At 41.6% G+C, this 23,551-nt stretch overlaps 1 protein-coding gene, 1 long non-coding RNA gene and 2 pseudogenes across 3 annotated transcripts; 1 reads left to right on the plus strand and 3 right to left on the minus strand.

Annotated features, from left to right (window-relative positions):
• Positions 1-1,810: 1,810 nt before the first annotated feature.
• Positions 1,811-8,923, minus strand: LOC110757710 (cytochrome P450 CYP749A22-like; annotated as a pseudogene). The gene is made up of 7 exons (XR_015833724.1): positions 8,852-8,923; positions 8,502-8,675; positions 8,177-8,403; positions 7,909-8,043; positions 2,922-3,021; positions 2,441-2,819; positions 1,811-2,363 (listed from the first exon to the last, which is right to left on the minus strand). The product of XR_015833724.1 is annotated as a cytochrome P450 CYP749A22-like (transcript).
• A 2,519-nt stretch (positions 8,924-11,442) lies between these two features.
• On the minus strand, positions 11,443-13,748 carry LOC110757766 (cytochrome P450 CYP749A22-like). The gene is made up of 5 exons (XM_021959477.2): positions 13,365-13,748; positions 13,044-13,270; positions 12,678-12,910; positions 12,197-12,575; positions 11,443-12,119 (listed from the first exon to the last, which is right to left on the minus strand). The coding sequence occupies exons 1-5, from the start codon at positions 13,645-13,647 to the stop codon at positions 11,691-11,693; spliced, it is 1,551 nt and encodes a 516-aa protein (XP_021815169.2). The 5' UTR covers positions 13,648-13,748; the 3' UTR covers positions 11,443-11,690.
• A 519-nt stretch (positions 13,749-14,267) lies between these two features.
• On the plus strand, positions 14,268-23,357 carry LOC148297857 (uncharacterized; annotated as a pseudogene).
• On the minus strand, positions 15,134-16,026 carry LOC148297858 (uncharacterized). Its single transcript, XR_015826331.1, has 2 exons — positions 15,896-16,026; positions 15,134-15,561 (listed from the first exon to the last, which is right to left on the minus strand). It is a non-coding gene; the product is annotated as an uncharacterized LOC148297858 (long non-coding RNA).
• Positions 23,358-23,551: the final 194 nt, after the last annotated feature.

Here is a 23,551-nt window from a genome sequence, read left to right on the forward strand (position 1 = left end):
CTTGTTGCTAAGGGGTTCCATCAACAACCTGGTATTGATTTTGATGAGACCTTTAGTCCTGTGGTGAAGCCCACAACAGTTCGGACAGTTCTTGCTCTGGCAGTTTCCTTTGGTTGGCCTCTTCGTCAACTGGATGTGAAGAATGCATTTCTTCATGGTTATTTGGACACTACTGTTTTTATGTCTCAGCCTCCGGGGTTTGTTGATCCAGCTCGGCCTACTCATGTATGCTAGCTTCATAAAGCCATTTATGGTCTTAAGCAGGCTCCTCGTGCTTGGTTTCACCGACTTAGTGGTTTCTTACTCCAGTTTGGGTTTGTTCAGAGTCGGGCTGATCCTTCTTTATTTATCTTTCGCCGCTCTTCTGACATTATGGTTCTGTTATTGTATGTTGATGATATTGTTCTTATAGGGAATCAACCCTCTCTCATCTCCTTATTTGTTCGTACACTTGGTCAAGAGTTTGAACTTACTGATATGGGTCCACTCTCTTATTTCTTGGGGCTTGAAGCCACCTCTATCACCTCTGGCCTCCTTCTCTCACAAACCAAATGTACTGTTGATCTTCTCAAACGGCATTCCATGACTGATTGTAACCCTTGTAATACTCCAGTTTGTGCATCTCATCAGCTATCCTCTCTTGCTGGTGAGTTACTTTCTGATGCAACTGAGTATAGGCAGCTTGTGGGCTCCCTTCAATATCTCACTTTCACTAGACCCGACATCTCCTTTGCCGTTCATCATATTGCTCAGTTTATGAGCGCTCCTCGTTCTCCTCACTTGGTTGCTGCTAAGCGTATTCTTTGGTATTTGAAGAGCACTCTTGGTTTTGGTCTTTCCTTTCGTAGGTTTTCGAGCCCCCTTGCTCTTCGTGGTTTCTCTGATTCTGATTGGGCTGGTTGTCCTGATACCCGTCGTTCGACCACTGGTTTTTGTGTGTTTCTTGGTTCCAACCTTATTTCTTGGTGTGCTAAGAAACAATTGACAGTTTCTCGCTCCTCTGCTGAGGCTGAATATCGCTCTCTAGCTCATGTTTGTGCAGAAACTACGTGGATCTCTCATCTCCTTCATGAGTTGGCGCTTCCTCCTTCTGGACCAACCTTATTGTTCTGTGACAATCTTAGCACTACCTATATGGCTTTCAATCCGGTGTTTCATGCTCGCACTAAACATATTGAACTCGATTACCACTTCATTCGGGAGCGCATTATCTCTGGCTCTCACCGAGTTCAATTTGTTTCCTCTTCTGATTAGCTCGCTGACATCCTTACCAAGGGCCTTTCTCCGCATCGTTTCCAGCTCCTTCGTTCAAATCTCGTCTCTTCCACATCGTCGGATTTGCGGGGGAGTGTTAGACAGCATCCCTGATTTATAGCTAATTGATGTATATACTGTTTATATCTCTCCAGTCAACTATATTAATTGTCAATCCCTATAGACTAAGAATTCCTTTATATATATTTCCTATTATAATGTTAGCTTGCTATATGTATATATTTTCCTCCAACAGTGAGAAGAATAATAATTCAGATTTCACAAACTTACATCTATCTTTTTGTAATGTCCCTATCTATGTTAATCAAAGTACTCTCATCTTGGTTTTGGGATTAATTACCAATTTCATGTTGTGTTTAAGCTTTCTTTCTGCCATTTTTTCAAAATTCGTTTGACCACAAAACTGAAAATGTTTATTACAACTGTAAGCATAAGATTTCATTCTACCCAAAAAAACAAAAACAAACAGGAAAACTTTGGACTCAGCAAAATACTACAAAACTAAAGAGAACAATCGCTTTGTAAACTTAAAGGATAATTGACAAGTAAGCTCTTGTCTGTCTTGTCTCAAAGTGCAACATTCATAGGCAAAACATGGGTTATGCCCACTTTATGCACCAAGTACAAGAATCATGGGCTACTGATCTGATCTTCGCAGTTCAAAGTGGTTGTAGCCTTACCTGTATTCCATGTTGCGGACGAACTGTAAGAAGATGTAAGGGCGAGTGGACATAACCCGGGGAAAGGGTGAAGGCATAACGTTGTAGAATCATTGACAAAGCAATCTTCACTTTTGTTGTCGCAAAGTTTAAGCCCACACAAATTTGAGGTCCCATTGAAAAGGGTATGAATGCACCTACATGATTGTTGGTTGCTTTGGCAACCCCTTCCGAGAATCTCTCTGGTTTGAAAAGTTGCACATCTTGTCCCCAGATTTGAGGATCATGGTGAAGTGCTAGGATTGAGACATCCAATTCAAGATTACTAGGAACAATCAGCTTTCCTAGTCTAACTTCCCTTTCGACTCTCCTTACAATGTGAACACCAGGGGGATATAACCTTAGAGACTCATTGATGATCATACTCATCTGCATCAAAAAGAAAAATGGATAACCAAATCAGGATCTCGAAGTTTATTGAGAACATATTGAGACAAGTTTCTTACTGTTGTCAGTTTGCCAATGCCATCAAGATTTGGAGTTTGTTTGCCAAATAATTGTAACACCTCCTTTCTTGCCTCCTCTTGCCAATCCGTATGGAGTGTCAGAAGAAAGACAGTCCAAGCAAGCAAAGTATTAGCGGTTTCTTGTCCGACAAAGTAAAACGTCTTGCACTCATCAATTATCTCCTGCACCAAAATCCTCTGGTTCTCATTCGCTTCATGATTAGCCTTCAGAAGTAATCCAAGAAAATCACTCCCAAAGCTGTCGTTTTCTCCAGTCATTGTCTTCTTTTCTCTTTTCTTAACCATCTCTATTATGGAGGCATTGATTCCTTTCTCAAGTTTTTCTGATTCGATCTCATCGCTGGTTTTGAAGAGCTTACTGCAACATTGAATGAAAGACTAAAAATGAGAGAACAGATGTAACTCTCTAAAAATGTCTTAGTTCTTCTCTTCAATTGGAATATTAGAAGTACTAAGTTACCTGATGCCAGGAACCCTGACTTTGAGAACATTTTTGAATATTAGGACGCCTAACTTCCTCAACATTTCAAATATTTCCTGCCCTACTGAATAGCTGCTGCCTAATGGACGTTAATGCTGATCTGATTGAGATATGATTTACTTGCCAATTATATGTATTTATTCCTGTATATTCCTTACCTAGAATAGGAGATATGTTGTGTAATCACCAAGTAATGGCTGTGTATATATTCCCTATACTGTTTATCAATGAAAATCAATCAAAAGAGATTCAAAACCTTTCATGGTATCAAGAGCCTGAGACTTACCGTCTTCGATCCATCGTCTATTTTTTTTTCTCCTCTTCTCTTTTCTCGATCTCATGGCTTCCTCCTCTGCTCTTGACCTTCCTAGCATCAGTCACGTTATCTCTGTTCGTCTCGAACGTGATAACTACCCGACCTGGCTTGCTCAAATTGTTCCCGTTCTTCGCAGCCGCCGCTTGCTCTCCTATGTCGACGGTAGCTGCCCGAGTCCCTCTCCCACCATTCCAGACCCCAAGGCCAAGGAAAGTGAGTCTTCTCCTCCGTCTCTCATCTCCAATCCTGACTATGAGGATTGGGTTCAGAAAGATCAACTTGTTCTCTCTCTCATCAATGGTTCTCTTCATCATAAAGTTCTTGCTATTGTTGCTACCAAAACCACCGCACGTGACACTTGGGTGGCGCTTGAAACCTGCTTTGCTTCTCCGAATCAAAATCGTCTTCTTCAGCTTCGTAGCGATTTGCTTCGCACGACCCGTGGTGATTCTTCCATCACTGATTTTTTGGATCGTATTCACTCTATTACAGATAACTTGGCGTTGGCAGGTGCTCCGGTTCATGACTCTGATCTTCTAGCTGTGGTTATGAATAATGTTGGTCCGCTTTATGAGAATACGGTTGCTGCCGCTCAAGCTCGTGAGAAACCCATCGGCATGCCTGACCTTGAAGCTCTTCTCTTATCGGCTGAACGGCGTCTTCAAGCTTCGTCTTCTCCGGCTATCTCTTCCGGTGCGACAGCCATGGTTGCTTCTCGCGGTGGTCGCGGTGGCCGTGGTGGACGCGGTTTTGGTGATCGTGGTGGCTACGCTGGCCGTGCTTCGGATCGTCGCACCTCGCTCTCTGCCCCGCGTTTTGGTTCTTCTCCACACTTTGGGTCTTACGGCTTCTCCCAATATTCTCCTTCACAGCCGCATCGTCACCAAAATTCTGGTCAAGGTGTTCTTGGGCCTCCTCCTTTGGGCTCTCCTCACTCATCTTTTGGGGCCAATTCTTCTTCTTGTGGGCCTTTGCAATGTTACAATTGTCGTGGCTTTGGACATGTTGCTGCTGTTTGTCCTTCCAAGGCTACTTCTGTGCCTCCTCCTCCTACTCGTCTTCAAGGCATGACTGCTCACCATCTGTCCCATGGTGGCGCACAACAATGGGTTGCTGATACTGGGGCTAATACCCACATCACCAATGACTTAAGCCATCTTTCCCTTGCTAGAGAGTATCATGGTTCCGACAATGTTGGAGGTGTGCTTGGTGGAACAGGTTTGCCTATTACTCATATTGGTCACTCTCGTATCTCTCACCTTAACTCTTCCTTTTCTCTTAATAATATTCTTCATTGTCCTGATGCCTCTCTTCCCCTTTTATCTGTTCATAAATTTGCTACTGACAACAATTGTTTCTTCACCTTTTATCCTGATTGCTATTTTATCCAGGATTTGGCGACGGGGAAGATTCTTTTCCGGGGCAAGAGTAGCAATGGCCTATATCCGTTTTCCTTCTCCCCAAATGAGTCATTTCACAATTTGCCTGATCGTGTTGCTTTGCTAGGTGTTCGTGTCGGTCGCTCTGTCTGGCACTCTCGTCTTGGTCATCCTGCTTCATCTACTTTACAATTTTTGTTTTCTCATAATAAATTACCGCTTTCTGGCTCTCAGTCTAGTTCCTTTTTTTGTCAGTCCTGTCCGTTGGGTAAAAGTGTTAAGTTACCCTTTAGTCCGTCTATTTCTGTTTCTACTGCACCGCTTGAACTTATTCACTCTGATGTGTGGAGTTCTTCAAATAAATCAATTTCTGGTTTTTCTTATTATGTTCTCTTTGTTGATGATTTTTCCCGTTACTCTTGGATTTACCCAATGAAGTTAAAATCTGAGGTCTTCTCTCATTTTGTTAAATTCAAGGCATTGGTCGAAAATATGTTCTCTACTAAAATTAAGGCTTTCCAAACAGATGGGGGTGGGGAATACACTAATAATTTATTTAAGGATTTCTTATCTCATCATGGCATTCATCATCGTCTCTCTTGTCCTCATCACCCTGAGCAAAATGGCTTAGCTGAACGCAAGCACCGTCATATTGTCGATACTGGCCTCACGCTTTTGGCCCATGCCTCTATGCCCCCTTCCTATTGGGCTGAGGCTATGCATACCGCTGTCTATCTCATTAATCGTCTCCCTTCTAAATTACTTTATCATAAATCACCTTATGAAATCTTATTTCACAAAGTCCCCAATTATTCCTTTCTCAAAACTTTTGGGTGTGCTTGTTTTCCTTACTTACGTCCGTATAATTCTAATAAATTGCAGTTTCGATCTTCTAAGTGTGTGTTTTTAGGTTATTCTTTAAATCATCAAGGTTATCGTTGTTTAGATATTTCTTCACATCGTGTCTTTTTATCTCGTCATGTATTGTTTGATGAACTTTCTTTTCCTTTTCACAAGGCCTCTGCTACTCCTGCTCCGGACAGTTCTCCGTCGTCCACTGACCTGCCTCTAGTTCTCCCTGGCTCTATTTTTCCATCCTGCAGCTCTGTCTCCTCTTGCCTCATTCCTCCGACGCTCCAGGCCCAACCGTCTCTCCCAGCTCCAACCGCTACCCCGATTGCTTCCCCTGACCCGCCTACGTCCGACCCTGCACCACCCCCTGTCGTGTCCGCTCCTCCTCCGAGCTCACCATCTATGTCGTCCCATATCCCCATAGGTCTGCCTTCTCCTCCCCGCTCTGCTAGCCCACCAGTCATCCGGCCTGCACTTCCTCCTTCTCGTTTCTCACAAACATATTCTAGAGACCCACACCGTAAAATTGCTTTTCCGTCCACTATTCCTGTTCCATCTGGTACATCTTCTCCTTCTTCAGATACTTCTATGGTAAGTGTACCCAATACTCATTTAATGGCTACTCGTGCTAAAGCTGGTGTCCGTAAACCTAATCCTAAATATGCGCATCATGCGTTGGTTTCTCCTGATGATTCTTTTGAGCCTACATCTTTCTCACAGGCTAATAAGCTTCAGGAATGGCGTCTTGCCATGGCAGATGAGTTTAATGCTCTTCTTCGTGCTGGGACTTGGACTTTGGTTCCTCGTACTCCCACTATGAATGTCTTGCCAAACAAGTGGGTCTTTCGGGTCAAGCGGAATTCTGATGGCACTATTCAACGTTATAAAGCTCGCTTGGTGGCAAATGGTTTTCATCAGCAACCGGGCCTCGACTATGGTGAAACCTTTAGTCCTGTTGTTAATCATTCTACTATTCGTCTTATCTTGGCTCTTTCTGTGCAGTTTAGTTGGCCTGTTCGTCAGTTGGATGTTCAGAATGCCTTTTTACATGGCTCCCTTGATGAGGAGGTTTATATGCGCCAGCCTGTCGGCTTTGTTGATCCCACATATCCTGATCATGTCTGCCGCTTACGCCGCTCCCTTTATGGTCTTAAGCAAGCCCCTCGTGCTTGGTTCCATTGTTTCTCTTCTCACCTGCTTCACTTGGGTTTTATTGCTTCTCAGTCAGATTCGTCTCTCTTTGTGTACACTCAAGGCTCCATTCACATTTATTTGTTGATTTATGTGGACGATATTCTTGTCACTGGCTCCGATCCTTCACGCATCACCACCCTTATCTCTGACTTGGGCCGTCAATTCTCTATGAAGGATCTTGGTCCAGCCAACTATTTATTGGGCATGGAGCTGGTTCGTACTCCATCTGGGCTCTCTCTTACCCAGACCAAGTATGTCGTCGACCTTCTCAAGCGTGTTAACATGCATGAAGCTAAACCTGTGCCTACCCCAGCTATTAGTGGTCATCGTCTTAGCATTTCTGATGGGGATCCTCTTCCTGATCCCACTGAGTACCGTAGTACAGTTGGGGCTCTTCAGTACTTAACTCTCACTCGTCCAGATATTGCCTTTGCTGTTAATCAGGTGTGTCAATTTATGCATCAACCCACTACTGCTCACTGGCTCGCTGTCAAACGTATTCTTCGTTATCTGAATGGCACACTCACTCATGGGTTATTCTATTCGCCTAGCACTCTCTTTCTCAGTGCGTTCTCTGATGCCGATTATGCGGGGAATCCTGATGACCGTCGCTCAACTGGTGGTTATTGTGTTTACTTGGGTACTAACTTAATCTCTTGGAGTTCTAAGAAGCAACGCGGTGTCTCTCGCTCCAGTACTGAAGCGGAATACCGCCAGCTTGCCTACACTGCCGCCACTCTCTCATGGTTCCGTGCTTTATTTCTCGATCTTCATCTTCCAGCTCCTTGTCCCAAGCTTTGGTGTGATAATATTAGTGCTCTTTCCCTCGCTTCTAATCCTGTCTTTCACTCTCGCACTCGTCATGTGGAGGTGGATTATCATTATGTTCGTGAAAGGGTGGTCCGGAATGAGTTGTTGCGTATTGTTCTACTGTTGATCAGATTGCTGACATTTTTACTAAGGGCTTATCATCTGCCCGGTTCTCCTTACTCCGGTCCAAGCTGCCTGTGCTCCACCGCCCCGTCAGCTTGCGGGGGTGTAATGGACGTTAATGCTGATCTGATTGAGATATGATTTACTTGCCAATTATATGTATTTATTCCTGTATATTCCTTACCTAGAATAGGAGATATGTTGTGTAATCACCAAGTAATGGCTGTGTATATATTCCCTATACTGTTTATCAATGAAAATCAATCAAAAGAGATTCAAAACCTTTCACTGCCAAATGCTGTTCTCGAAATCACTTCCAAAGTGAACAATCTAAACTCTTCAAACACCTCAATCTGTTTTCCTTCATAAACTTTCCACTCCTTTCTACCATCTTCTCGGCACTAGCTACCATATCTGGAATCATACTCTAGTAAAACAATAATACCATCATGCTATTAGCAGACTTTTGCCTTCAACTTATTCTTTTCATGTTTAAATAGTTGACACAGCTATTACTATAATACTCTTTGCAACAAAGTACCAGCAACTTAAAAACTTACTTTTAAACTCTCTCCATGGAAAGCATGGGTGGCCAGCTTTCGCAATTTTGCCCATTTTTCAGCTTTGCTTGTTGCCACAAGGCCATCTCCAACTAGCTTCTTCGAAATGTTTGGGGGCTCTCTTTTCGGATAAGCTCTGCCTTTGTTATTTAGTATCTCTTTGCACAACTCAGTTTCTGTTATGACCAACTGAGCTCGAGAAACATGCCATTGAAGATAATTCTTCCCTGTAATTGCATGCAAAAATGATCAAAAGTTTTCTTATTTAGAACTAAGATTTAAATAACAATAGTTAACTAACTGAGATGGCTTGTTATTTTGTTACCATATATCTTGGTCCACGAGTGAACCCGGGTTGAACTACAGAAAATATGTCGTGCGATAAAATGTGAGGCCTGCCCATGACTTCCTTTTTCATGGGCAGGCCTCCCAAAGTAGTCATTTTTTGGGTATTGTTTTTCTCTTTAGCTATCTCTCTCTCTCTTTCTCTGAATGAACCCTACCGAGTTTTTAAAGCTTTTCTTGCTCCTGATTGTTTAGAAAAAAAGTCAAGAAAACTCCCCTGCTGATCTCTCATTGCCTCCACCGGAGGGTCCAAACTCTGGTATTCTTGTCGTCCAAGATGAAGAAGCTACATGCTGTTTTGGGTTATTCAACAGCGAGATGATCAAAGACCTGCCTCTCCCTCAGAACAAGAAACTGGAGCTTTACTATGCAACAGGGTTTTATCCCAACAGAAATATGCATTTCTACAATGTTTTCTTCATCCCAGTTCTTAAAAAAGTCAAGTTAGCTTTTGATTGTTACTTAGTTTGTCCTGCTATTTCCTACAATCCCAAGGGCAAATATCATCGCAAGTGACTCTCATTGAAACCTTAATCTGCTATTTGTAGACTTTTGATACATCACGGTAGTCTAGTGACTTCATGTTGGAATTATCTCCTGGCTTCGTCGTCACCAATGACGTTACCATATGAATTTCTTTCATGACTTTTTCTCAACTTAACAGAGAGACTAGAGCTTTGAAAAGTAGTGATCGAGCTCGGGAGCAGATCCGCTTTCCCCATTTTCCATGTCACTAAACTTTTCATATCCGCTCCCATCAAGATATTTGGTCGAAGATCTCTGGGCTTTCATATTCTTCTTTTGCGGACCTACAGATAATTTCATATATATATATATATATATATATATATAGAGAGAGAGAGAGAGAGAGAGAGAGAGAGAGAGTTCGTATGATTCTTACTGCAGCAGCTAGTAGGCATAGCAAATTATGTCCACCAGTTTATGTGATTACCTGTCTTGGATGGATAAGATGTATATTAAGTGCCTTTTGTGAATTTTGTAAGACAAGTAAATGCGGCTCGTTTAGGCGTCATTCCATGGGACATAACATAAGATCACCCCCAAAAAAGACAAATGTAACAAAGTAATTTTATTCACAAGTCTGCATTTAAGCTGCCCTATATGCCATGTTGTCCCCGAAAAAAACATATAATATAAAAGGAGGTATATATATGTTGAGAACTTGAGGTGTTTGTGTCGAATTGAAAAGTTGATGACCTTTATAAAGAGTCGGAATACTCCTCCATAGCCAATTGGTTTTAGAGTAAAACTTCAACTTTCTTCATAATCATAGCAAGGGCTTCCCGTGTTGAGCTGAATGGCTACACAAGCAAATAGAATTCAATTTAGACTCTTAACATTTTCATATTAACCTCATTAAATTCAATGTCTTGAAAAGGGAAAAAAAAATTCTTTTAAACCTTCAGAAAGGACAATCAAATTCATGCTTCCATCCCATAAAACAGTAAAAATGCTTTGTCAAAGAGCCCGTACCTCTCTATGTCTGAACTTGAGTATAATTAGGAAGGCGGCTGAGTAGCCCAGAGAGAGAGAGAGCCTCCTTTTTTCGACCAAGAAATATGTCATAGGCAGAGGCCCATAATAGCCCACTATTTTGGACTCTATTTCGGCCTCGTTCACTTCTTTTCTTTAATTTTTTTTTTTGGGTCAAAACACCTTGTTGATATTTGAGCAAAACATTAGAGCATCTCTAACAGCCTCTTCAACAGATTTGGAATGCTAAAATAAGTGAATCACATCATCAAAACCCTCTCTAACATTATTGACAAACTCAGTTATCAAAGGTGTAACATCTTTCTCTCTCCTCAGGACTTGTAATTGACATTGACTCTTCAAAACATTTATTTTTCTTTGGAAAAATAAAACCTACTTTGAAAATCTAAAAACATTCATTTTTTCCTTCCAAACAATAAATATATAGACATTTTTCACATGTTTTCATATTTTTCATTATTTTCCGTAACATTGCATTAATTGAATTGAAGAGTTTGTTGGGACATAAAATATTAAAGTAGCCAACAAATTCTCAATTTGAAGAATTTGGTTTGCTACTACAACACATTGTAATGCAGTTTCAGTTTGAATTAGCAGAGCTTTGATGTTCAAGCTTTCTTTATTGTACAATTGTTGTTGGGAAATGCGTCGACTTCAATAACATCCTTTTCTTAAATCTTAATTAGCATTCAGAAACCACATACTTGGATTGGAAAAACCATATTCCAATATATAATCTTCATCCAAAGGTTTTTAGTATTCAAATCCCAATCCTATCCCGGTATTTGGAAAACTCAATTTCAATGAACAAACAGTCAATATAATTCTGGCAGTTCCTGCTTCGTCTATTAATTTCCACTTCTGCACAATCTAAATCTGTGCTGTGTATATATATAGCAATGTGCCCCTCTAACAAAGCCACAGAAACAGAACCAACCTAGTAATTTGCACTTCAGATTATCTTATCTCACCAAAAAAAAAAAAAAAAAAACCAGAAAAACACTTTGGATTGCAAAGATGGGAGGAAGCGAAGGCTCTAATAGTAATAGTAATAGCCAGGTTGGAAATGGAAACCAAAATGCTGGTGGTGGAGGCTAGTCATCCAATGTAGGAGGAGCAAGTGGTGGTGGTGGTGGTGGAGGCAATGCAGCAGGGAATATGAAAGCACCTGGAAGAGATTATGCAATCTCCAGGGAGAGCTTTGAGAGAAACCCAGCTGCCTATTTCAAGGATTTGCGCAAATGGCTAGGAATGAAGTAACTACTCTCTCACTACTACTACATGAATAAAAGAGTCGTAGTATACTATATTGCAGCTTTTATCTATCTTTATGTAATATTCATATTGTGTTTAAGCTTTCTTTCTGCCATTTTTTCAAAATTCGTTTTACCACAAAACTGAAAATGTTTATTACAACTGTAAGCATAAGATTTCATTCTAACCAAAAAAACAAAAACAAACAGGAAAACTTTGGACTCAGCAAAATACTGCAAAACTAAAGAGAACGATCGCTTTGTAAACTTGAAAGGATAATTGACAAGTAAGCTCTTGTCTGTCTTGTCTCAAAGTGCAACATTCATAGGCAAAACATGGGTTATGCCCACTTTATGCACCAAGTACAAGAATCATGGGCTACTGATCTGATCTTCGCAGTTCAAAGTGGTTGTAGCCTTACCTGTATTCCATGTTGCGGACGAACTGTAAGAAGATGTAAGGGCGAGTGGACATAACCCGGGGAAAGGGTGAAGGCGTAATGTTGTAGAATCATTGACAAAGTAATCTTCACTTCTGTTGTCGCAAAGTTTAAGCCCACACAACTTTGAGGTCCCATTGAAAAGGGTATGAATGCACCTACATGATTGTTGGTTGCTTTGGCAACCCCTTCCGAGAATCTCTCTGGTTTGAAAAGTTGCACATCTTGTCCCCAGATTTGAGGATCATGGTGAAGTGCTAGGATTGAGACATCCAATTCAAGATTACTAGGAACAATCAGCTTTCCTAGTCTAACTTCCCTTTCGACTCTCCTTACAACGTGAACACCAGGGGGATATAACCTTAGAGTCTCATTGATGATCATACTCATCTGCATCAAAAAGAAAAATGGATAACCAAATCAGGATCTCGAAGTTTATTGAGAACATATTGAGACAAGTTTCTTACTGTTGTCAGTTTGCCAATGCCATCAACATTTGGGGTTTGTTTGCCAAATAATTGTAACACCTCCTTTCTTGCTTCCTCTTGCCAATCCGTATGGAGTGCCAGAAAAAAGACAGTCCAAGCAAGCAAAGCATTAGTGGTTTCTTGTCCGGCAACGTAAAACGTCTTGCACTCATCAATTATCTCCTGTACCGAAATCCTCTGGTTCTCATTGGCTTCATGATTAGCCTTCAGAAGTAATCCAAGAAAATCACTCCCAAAGCCGTCGTTTTCTCCAGTCATTGCCTTCTTTTCTCTTTTCTTAACCATCTCCATTATGGAGGCATAGATTTCTTTCTCAAGTTTTTCCGATTCGATCTCGTCGCTGGTTTTGAAGAGCTTACTGCAACATTGAATGAAGGACTAAAAATGAGAGAACAGAAGTAACTCTCTAAAAATTTCTTATTTCTTCTCTTCAATTGGAATATTAGAAGTACTAAGTTACCTGATGCCAGGAACCCTGACTTTGAGAACATTTTTGAATATTAGGAAGCCTAACTTCCTCAACATTTCAAATATGTCCTGTCCTTCTGAATAGCTGCTGCCAAATGCTGTTCTCGAAATCACTTCCGAAGTGAACAATCTAAACTCTTCAAACACCTCAATCTCTTTTCCTTCATAAACTGTCCACCTTTCTACCATCTTCTCGGCACAAGCTACCATATCTGGAATCATACTCTAGTAAAACAATAATACCATCATGCTATTAGCAGACTTTTGCCTTCAACTTATTCTTTTCATGTTTAAATAGTTGACACAGCTATTACTATAATACTCTTTGCAACAAAGTACCAGCAACTTAAAAACTTACTTTTAAACTCTCTCCATGGAAAGCATGGGTGGCCAGCTTTCGCAATTTTGCCCATTTTTCAGCTTTGCTTGTCACCACAAGGCCATCTCCAACTAGCTTATTTGAAATGTTTGGGCGCTCTGTTTTCGGATAAGCTCTGTCTTTGTTATTCAGTATCTCTTTGCACAACTCAGGTTCTGTTATGACCAACTGAGCTCGAGAACCATGCCATTGAAGATAATTCTTCCCTGTGCATGCAAAAATGACCAAAACTTTTCTTATTTAGAACTAAGATTTAAATAACAATAGTTAACTAACTGAGATGGCTTGTTATTTTGTTACCATATATCTTGGTCCACGAGTGAACATGAGGTTGAACTACAGAAAATATGTCGTGTGATAAAATGTGAGGCCTGCCCATGACTTCCTTTTTCATGTTGGAGATTTCTTTGGTATTTCCATAGATGAATCTGTAAGAAGGGCCTTTGATCCCCTGCAAAGCCATCAGCTTCTGTATGCGAATCGGAGTCCACCATAGTTTGTGAAGGATCTTGATGAAAGCTAAGACCAGGAGCAGACACAGAAAGCTTGAAAGAATGATTATTAGGCCTCCCGAAGTAGTCATTTTTTTGGGTCTTGTTTTTCTCTTTGGCTATCTCTCTCTCTTCCTCTGAATGAACCCTACCGAGTTTTTAAAGCTTTTCTTGCTCCTGATTGTTTAGTAGAAAAGTCAAGAAAAAACCAATCTGGTCATGTTGCTTCTGTTTGTTACTTAGTTTGTCCTGCTATTTACTACAATCCAAAGGGCAAGTATAATCGAAAGTGACTCTGATTGAAACCTGTAGCTGCTATTTGTTGACTTTTGATACATCATGGTAGTCTAGAGACTTCATGTTGGAATTATCTCCCGGCTTCGTCACCAATGACGTTACCATATGATTTCCTTTCATGACTTTTTCTCAACTTAACAGAGAGACTAGAGCTTTGAAAAGTAGTGATCGACCTCGGGAGCGGATGCAGCTGGTGTTAAAGTATCAACCCCAGCTCAGCCCATTTTGAGGAGCAATCTCTACAATGTTCTAGAAGCAAGTATAAACAACAAGGTAATAATACCACTAGAAATATCTAGAATAATATATGAGAACAATAGCTGAAGTATAAATGCCCAAGTCGGTGGAGTGGCTAAGCAAGTTCGCAGATTGAAGCTTGGAGAATAGTGTAGAAGGTAACCATGTAGCTAATATTATATAGCCAAAGTGGTGAGCTATGTCGGCTAGAACAACTATAAATAGGCATGAAGCCATCAATTGTAAAATCAATCAAGAAGTGAAGTGTGTCAACTAGAAGAGTGAGCTATAGAGCTAAGTAGTCATTGTGAGAAGTGTGAGTGAAGTGAGAAAGAGTGCTTGTAAGAGTTTGTCTTTCCTTTGAGAGTTGTCTTGTTGTAATATTTTGCGAGTCTAATACAAGTAAATTGTTTACTTATTTTGTCTCCAACAAGTCTAAATTAGAGTTATGTACTCTAAATTTTCTCAACAATTGGTATCAGAGTGGGACGGTCAGTGACTGATTCTGCGGGAGCTTCTTTGAGTCATGAAGAGTTTGTCTCTACAAGTTTGCATATTTAGATCAAGCTTGTTCGGTACTGCCAGAATTCTGCCGACACGATGGGTGATCTTCATGTAGTTGGAGGAATCACGAAGCTCAACAACAAAAATTACAACACGTGGGCGACATGTATGGAGTCTTATCTGCAAGGCCAAGATCTTTGGGATGTCATCGGGGGCAACTAGGGGTGGGCACGGTCCGGTTCGGCCCGGTTCTCCCCTAAACCCAAAACCGGAACTGGTATTGTTCATCCGGTCCGGTTCGGTCCGGTTTTTCAATTAAACACCTAAGAGAATCGCACCAACCCGAACCGATTTATATCCGGTTCGGTTTCCGATTTTACAATTTGGACCGGCCCTTGGGCCCAATTGATTTTTTTATTATAAATTTTTAGAGATTTAAGCCCAACTGAAGTTTTTAAACAAAATTTGGGCCTACAAATTCACAATTAGCCCAATTCCCACCCAATCATCCCAAACATTAAATTTAAAATTACATGCCAATAACAAAACAAATACACATAATTGCAAACAAAATTACTAAAAAAATTATAGAAATAACATTTAAACTACTCCATTTTCCACTGAAAAAAAAAGAAAAAAAAAGCTCCATCTTCCCCTTGTTCTTTCTCGGAGGCAAGGGCAACACAAAGAGGCATCTTCTTCAAACCTTCTCTATTAAGCTCTCCCAGCCCCTGGATTTCCTGTGCAAAGATATACTGCTTCTTCTGTTATCTGCTGCTGTGAAGCCATATGAGTTGACTGCAGGTGAGAAAGTATGTCCTCCATGATATGATTGCACAAAAGTCTTGTCCAATGAATTAATAAACTTTGGAGAATCGAAAACTACATACATGTCATTGTTATGTGTTCTCATGTCACCATTGCTAAGCCGCACAACTACCGCCAAGCCACTCTCAGACACATCAAGCCTAGTCCAAAAAAAAAAAATACAGAGAGAGAGAGAGAGAGAGAGAGAGAGAGAGAGAGAGAGAGAGAGAGAGAGAAAATTGGGGTTTTACTTCGAGCTTGAAATTTTCATTTTCATTATCTCCAAACAGCAATTAGGGTTTTACTTCAAGATTGAAATTTTTACAGTAGAAAAAACAACGAGAATGAAACGAAGGAATACTGAACGTTTGCGTTTGATAGAACCCTAAATCAATCATACCCACATCTTCGATCGTGAATCAAATAAAACAAAAAATGAGAGAACGAGGCAACACAATAAGCAATGAAGAATTAGAAAGAGAGTAACTAGCTCACCTGGTTTCGTGACGCCGCCGAGTCAGAGAGAATGAGAGAGAGAAAATTGGAATTAGAAAGAGGAAGAAGAAAGAGAAAGAAGAAGAAAGAGAGAGAGAGAGAGAGAGACAAAAAATAAAAGAGAGAAGCTGCGGCGGATTGAAAAGATAAAGGAGAGAGGAAGGAAAGAAAAGGTGGTTTTAGGGTTAGGTGTTGGTTGATGGGCTTTTGTTGTTGGGCTTGGCTAAGGTTAGATGTTAGTAGTTGGGTTTGGGAAGTGAGAAAAATTCTGGGCTTAGTGGTTGGGCCACCAAAAAATATATATTAAATACTGGACCGGTTCGGTCCGATCTGGTCCGGTGCTATTTTGTGTAAAATCGGAACCGGAATCGGTTTGAACCGGTCCGGTCCGATCCGATTTTGTTGACTTTTTAGTCAACTCAGTTTTTTCCGGTTTTTTTTCATCCGGTTTGGTTCGGTTTTCCGGTTTTCCGGTTTATATGCCCACCCCTAGGGGCAACGATGTTGCACAACCACGAGAAGACAACAATGACACTTTGCGTAAGTGGAAGATCAAAGCAGGTAAAGCCATGTTTTCCCTAAAGACAACAATTGAAGAAGAAATGTTAGAGCACATAATGAAAGCCAAAACACCAAAGGAAGCATGTGACACTTTTGCAACACTCTTTTAAAAAAGGAGTGACACAAGACTATAGCTTCTTGAGAACAAGCTGCTATCCGTTGCACAACGTGACATGACGATTGCTCAGTACTTCCACAAGGTAAAGTCCATATGCCGTGAAATTTCTGATTTAGATCCTATTGCTGCTATTGTGGAATCTAGGATAAAAAGGATAATTATCCATGGTCTGAGACCCGAATACTAAGGCTTCATTGCCGCTATACAAGGGTGGCCTACTCAACCATCACTTGTTGAGTTTGAAAATTTGCTTGCCGATCAAGAAGCTGTGGCTAAGCAAATGGGAGGGGTCTCGTTAAAAGGTGAGGAGGAAGCGCTCTACACCAACAAAAGTAAAGACAACTTCAAGCAGCACTTTGGTAGTGGATCTAAAAGAGATGGTGACAAGGCGAAAGGTCATCAAGGAGAAGGAAGTTCTCGACCAGGGGGAGCTTCAAAGTTTCACGGCAACCGTGGTCAATCCAAGAATAATAAAAGATCGAAGGTAAATGCTACAACTCCGGAAAGAAGGGCCATATGGCGAAAGATTGTTGGTCCAACAAAAGGCCCGCTGAGAGTAATACTGCTACTTCCAACTCAAAGGAGAAAAGTGAGGATGATTGGGACGCGGAAGCATCTCTCGCTATAGAGGAAGAGAAGATAGCTCTCACTATGATGTCACCTGAAAGGATTGACTATAAGAATGATTGGATTATCGACTCAGGCTGCTCAAATCACATGACAGGTGATAAAGAGAAGTTGCAGAACCTTACTGAGTATAAGGGCAATCGTGTGGTGGTGACTGCCAACAACTCAAGGTTACCGATAACCCACATCGGTAAGACAGTAGTAGCACCACGATACAATCATAACCAGGTGCCACTTCAAGATGTCTACCATGTTCCAGGCATGAAGAAGAATCTGCTTTTAGTAGCACAACTGACATCATCAGGCCACTATGTCCTGTTCGGTCCGAGAGATGTAAAGGTGTATCAAGACTTCAAGATCTCAGGGATGCTAACAATGGAGGGATGACGACTGGAGTCAGTCTACGTAATGTCAGCAGAGTTTGCATATGTAGACAAGACAACAAAGAACGAGATAGCAGATTTATGTCACATGAGATTGGGCCACATTAGCTATCACAAGCTAAGCGTGATGATGAAGAAGTCAATGCTCAAGGGTCTGCCTCAGCTTGATGTGAGAACAGATACTGTTTGTGCCTAATAAATCAGCAGAGTTTGCATATGTAGACAAGACAACAAAGAACGAGACAGCAGATTTATGTCACATGAGATTGGGCCACATTAGCTATCACAAGCTAAGCGTGATGATGAAGAAGTCAATGCTCAAGGGTCTGCCTCAGCTTGATGTGAGAACAGATACTGTTTGTGCCTAATAAATCACGGCCATAAATTGGCCGAAAGGACCTTCCTCGGCCTTAGCACCTATTCATGAACTAAAACGTGGCGTTTCGTCAGATGTTTGGCCTTCCTAAAAATAAAGGAAAAGTTGCGAAGGCATAATCATCTCGGCCTCGACCGCGGCATTATGGGCCGAGACCGAAGGACGAAAGAGTTACGACCAAAGGGATTAGAGTCAAATCGCCACGTGGCAGCAGGGTCCCACGCTTCATTTAATGAAGTAACGCCTCTGACTAGCAAACCCACTAGCCGCAAAAGGGCATTTAATGCACGAGGGAAGAAGGGAAGTGACTAAAGTCAGGATTTGGTGACAGAAATCAGAGTGGTTAGGCGCAAACATACTTACAAATATTCTTACAAATTGAGGTCAGATCACCAACCACCAAACAAGGGCATTAAATGCGTCCCTACGGCCAGAAGCGCAGAACCCACGATCAGGGCGGCGGTCGAGATTTGCCAGGATTTATGGGGTCACACCACCATGCTTCACGATCCCAAATGTTGATTGGACTACCCACTTGTTCTAATCAGGCTCCACCATGTAGATTTTCAGACTCGATTACTCCTCCAAGAGCTATCAAACTCGAGCTACATTCAAAGGGTTCAAACACGAAACTGAAGCCTCCCACGGAGCAAATTATATTTTCCTGTAATGCACTTTCAATATTTTTACTTGCTTTCCTAGGAGTAGTGTTAGATTGTAAGGAAAATCCGTTCATCAATATATCATACGACCCTTGATTTTCAAGGCACCGGAGCACCATATCTGTTAATCTCTCATTCACCCTATATATCATACGACCGTCGCTCCCTGAGCAACGCGCCGGAGCACCGCCCAAAATCCACCATCAATACCACCACTAAACGGCCTTGTAGCTCAGGCCGTAAACCTGACGGCCGAGATCAGTTCCTCTCTCGGCCACAATCGTTTGATTAGGAGTCGAACCCAAACAGGCGCACCACTTAACCATTTCATCTACATCACCATCTCGACGCACAGTAGACCGTGCTGGCACGCCCGCGCACAACCGCACCGCATCCAAAAGAAGGACGTCACGTGTTAAACGCATATCCCCTCGGCCCGGAGCTCCACGCCATGAGATTTGCGCAGCCAACAGATACGGTCTGTGCAGGATGCCAATATGGTAAAGCGTATCAATTACCATATGAGGAGTCCAAGTTCAAAGCAAAAGCACCGTTAGAGTTAATCCATTCTGATGTGTTCGGGCCTGTTAAGCAACCATCGATTAGCGGGATGCGATACATGGTGACGTTCATTGATGACTTCTCCAAGTATGTGTGGGTTTTTTTTATGAAATAAAAATCCGACACATTTTCAAAGTTTAAAGAGTTTAGAGAGACAGTTGAAGGAGAAGTGGGGAAGAAGATTATCTGTTTACGCACAGATAATGGAGGAGAATATACCTCGAATGAATTCTACCAGTATCTACGAGAGTCTCGCATACGTCATCAATTCACAGGTGCCAACACACCACAATAGAATGGAATAGCAGAGAGAAAGAACCGACATCTTGCAGAGATATGTCGAAGCATGCTGCATGCCAAGAATGTGCCTGGAAGGTTTTGGATTGAAGCCATGAGAACTGCAGCTCATGTGATCAATAAACTTCTGATAAGTCCATAAAATTACATATTTATGTACTCTTTATACTTAGTTTTTGTAAGAAAATTTGGTTTAAAAAGGACTTATTACTTTATTTTCTCAAATTTCAGCTTTCCAGAGCAAGTAATGTGTTTTCAACGGAAATACAACTTTTTGGTGGAGTTTTAGCACAAGACCAATTGGAGATGAAAGCTGAGATCTTGAAGATGATTGTGGAATTTTTCTAGAATTTTCGGAGCAGCCAATGAGAGCAGTCTTTGAAGTTAAGTCAGCATAAGATGCAATCCCGTCAAAACTGTGCTGCTGTGGAAGAATGACCATTTGAAGACTTTCCTGATTTTTCCTCAAGGCGTGCCATATATGGATGGAAAGATAAGAAAACAATCTACAATTTACATATTTTTCCCGATTTTTCTTGGAGGAGGAACATCCCCAAACGTGCAAGCAAAGTAACTGACATGTTATCCTAGTCCAAGTAGGAAGAGGAGTCAAGTACTTACCCATTTTGGATTTATGTTTTAATTAGGTTTTTCTTTATTGTTGGGCTACTGTAAAAGCCCAGCTAGGGTAGGAATAGACGTGGGGGTGTCCTATTTAAGCATGAGAAACAACTCCTTAGGGGGGATGAAAAGACTAGGAGAAATTGGAGACACCGGAAGAGTACCGCCATTGGCTAAGTTTTATTGTTTCTTCCTTATGTTTTTGTTTATGTCGAATTCTAAGATTATGTGTAACTAATTTTCTTTTGCTAGGGCATGATGTAGCCCTAGTATGATAATCTAGTTTTCTTATTTTACCTCTCTATTGATTGCCGTTTGATGTTGGATTCTTAATCACTGTGCTTAATAACTTGGTTGATTATCTTGATGCTTGATCACCATCTAGACTTTTAATTGAGTAATCATATGCAAATTAGAGTAAATACCATACTTAATTTGAGGCTTGCTTCATGTGATTAGGATTTGTAATTCGTCTAGGGTAAATACCATACTCCTAGGGTTTACATGCTTGTTCAAGGTTTTCACTGATCTTAATGAGTTTCTATGTGTTGATATTTGACCTAAATACCATAGGCGAATTGCATGTAGGAATATACGAGCTAGCCTAAATACCATAGGTAATTCATGAAAAAGGAAAACTAAGTGGCGACATCAAATGGTTAGTAAATAGGTAGGTGAATAAGAGGCTAGATCGGATTACTAGTGGTGAATTCATTGTCCTAGTGCTTTTATCAATTTGAATTTCTCATCCTTGTGTTTCGTGACTTTCTACTTATTTTGTCTTTTAATTTCGTTGTTAATTAAATCATTCTTTCAAAAACCCCTTTTGTGTTTACGTGAGTATGCTATGTGTTTAATTTCTTGTTTATATAATTAGAGTAGTTAAAGTATTTTGTGAAGGAAATTAGGTTAGACTAATTGGAAGTTGAACTCAATCCTCGTGGGAATGACCTCGTATTTGCCATGCTATATTACGATTGACCTTGTGCACTTGCGAGTATAATTTGTGTTTAGACTAATCTTTATAATCTCAATTTTTCAGGTTGTCTAAAATTCACAACAACTTCCTCAACCAAGGTTAGAATTTATTTCACCCTTCGAGAAACTGTGGGATATGAAACCTACAGTCAGTTACTTTCGAGTATTCGGCTATGTGTGCTACGTATTTGTTCCAAGTCATCTACGTAGCAAGTTTGACAAAAAGCCAATAAGATGTATCTTTATGGGATACGACAGCTATTTGTGCCTGATAAATCACGGCCATAAGCTGGCCGAAGGAGCCCCTTCTCTCGGCCCTGGCACTTGTTCGTAAAAACTGAAACGCAGTGTTTCGCCAGGGTACTTCGCCTTCCTAAAGACAAAAGAAGAAATGCTAAGGCATGATCATCTCGGCCTCAAGCGCAGGCCAAAGCCGAGGCCGAACAAAATCACGGCCAAGGCATTAAAGGCAAATCATCACGTGACAGCAGGGTCCCAGGCTTCATTTAATGAAGTAGTGCCTGTTTAATGCAGCAAACCTACTGGCCACAAAGAAGAATTTAATGCATGAGGGAAGGTGGGAAGTGACTGAAGTCAGGATTTGGTGATGAGGATCAGAGTGATTAGACGTGGACATTCTCACAAGAATTCTGACAGCCTGAGATATTGGTTCACCAGCTATCCAGGCCATAAATGCGTCTCCACGGCCAGAAGCTCAGAACCCACGATCAAGAGCGGCGCCCGAGATTCACCGGGATTTCTGGGGTCACACCACCATACTTCACGATCCCAAATGTCGATGGGACTGCCCACTTGCTCCAATCAAGCTCCACCATGCAGATTTTTAGCCTCGATTACTCCTCCAGAGACTCTTCCTATAAATACAAGACTCGAGCTACATTCAAAGGGTTCAACACCAAAACAAAGCCTCCCACGGAGCAACTTATTTTTTCCTGTAATGCACTTTCAATATCTTTACTTGCTTTCCTAGGAGTAGTGTTAGATTGTAAGGAAAATCCATTCATCAATATATCATACGACCCTTGATTTTCAAGGCGCCGGAGCACCATCCTTGTTGTTCGTTCACTCACCCCATATATCACACGACCGTCGCTCCCTGAGCAGCGCGCCGGAGCACCGCCCAAAACCCACCACCAACACCATCACTCAACGGCCTTGTAGTTCAGGCCGTGAACCTAACAGCCGAGACTAGTTCCTCTCTCGGCTACAATCGTTTGATTAGGAAGACAAGTTCAAACAGGCGCACCACTTATCCATCCAACACTCATCAACACATCGACGCACGGTAGACCGTGCTGGCACGCCCGCGCACAACCGTACCGCACCCAAAAGTAGGAAACCGCGTGTTAACGCATATCCCCTCGGCCCGGAACTCCAGGCCGTGAGATTTGCGCGGCAGACAACAGCCAGAGAAAATGGGGGAAGTGTTGTGACCCTACAAATGGAAGGTGCTACACATCACGAGATGTGCTGTTCGATGAAGCATCATCTTGGTGGTCCCCAAAAAAGGAGGTGTTACCAGACTCGAGAGAAATTGAAGATAAGCTGCAACAAAAGTTGGGGGAGCAAATTGTTCCAATCCGACCGAGTTCAAATGAGCATGAAGATTTGCTTGACGATGACGATGACGAGCAAGAAGTTACTCAGAATCCTTGGCAAACTGGTGTACATCAACAAGCACTAGAAGAAGTTAGAACCAGTGAAGTGGAAATACCGACCCCACAGTCACAACCCAGAAGGTCAACAAGAGCACGAAAGCCAAATCCCAAATATGCCAACGCAGCCATAGCAGAAGAAGCAGTTAAACCTGAGACATTTGAAGAAGCATCATAGAGTTCCGAATGGGTTAAAGTTATGAGAGAAAAGATCACTACGCTTAAGCAAAATCAGACTTGGGATCTGGTACCAAAGCCAAGGGATGTGAACCATATATCCTGCAAATGGGTGTACAAGATCAAGCGTCGTCCTGACGGATCAGTCGAAAGGTACAAGGCTCGGTTGGTGGCTCGAGGTTTCTCTCAGCAGTACAGACTAGATTATGATGAAACGTTTAGTCCAGTGGCAAAGCTTATGACCGTACGAGTCCTACTTGCACTTGCAGCCAACAAAGATTGGAACTTGTACCAAATGGATGTGAAGAATGCGTTTTTGCATGGGGAGTTAGATTGGGAAATCTACATGACTCAACCAATGAGCTTTGAGAACGAAGTCCATCCCGAGTATGTGTGCAAGCTGAAAAAGGCACTTTACGGATTGAAGCAAGCGCCAAGAGCATGGTACGGTAAGATTGCTGAGTTTCTCTCCCGAAGTGGTTATTCAGTGACTCATGCAGATTCTAGTTTATTCGTTAAAGCCAATGGAGGAAAATTAGCTATCGTGCTGCTATACATGGATGATCTAATCATCACTGGTGATGACGAGGAAGAAATTCTCTAAACAAAAGAGAATTTA

This window comes from Prunus avium, chromosome 1 (assembly GCF_965620075.1).
Source record: "Prunus avium chromosome 1, drPruAviu1.hap1.1, whole genome shotgun sequence".
NCBI lineage: Eukaryota > Viridiplantae > Streptophyta > Magnoliopsida > Rosales > Rosaceae > Prunus > Prunus avium.

What these genes read in the sequence shown, in the direction of transcription:
- LOC110757766 (XM_021959477.2), bottom strand. Translation starts at nt 13,647, where the DNA reads ATGACTACTTCGGGAGGCCTAATAATCATTCTTTCAAGCTTTCTGTGT. An exon ending in CTCGTGGACCAAGATATATG is followed by an intron (nt 13,271 to 13,364) that starts GTAACAAAATAA and finishes TTGCATGCACAG; the next exon opens with GGAAGAATTATCTTCAATGG. An exon ending in GCATTGGCAAACTGACAACA is followed by an intron (nt 12,120 to 12,196) that starts GTAAGAAACTTG and finishes TTTTTGATGCAG; the next exon opens with ATGAGTATGATCATCAATGA.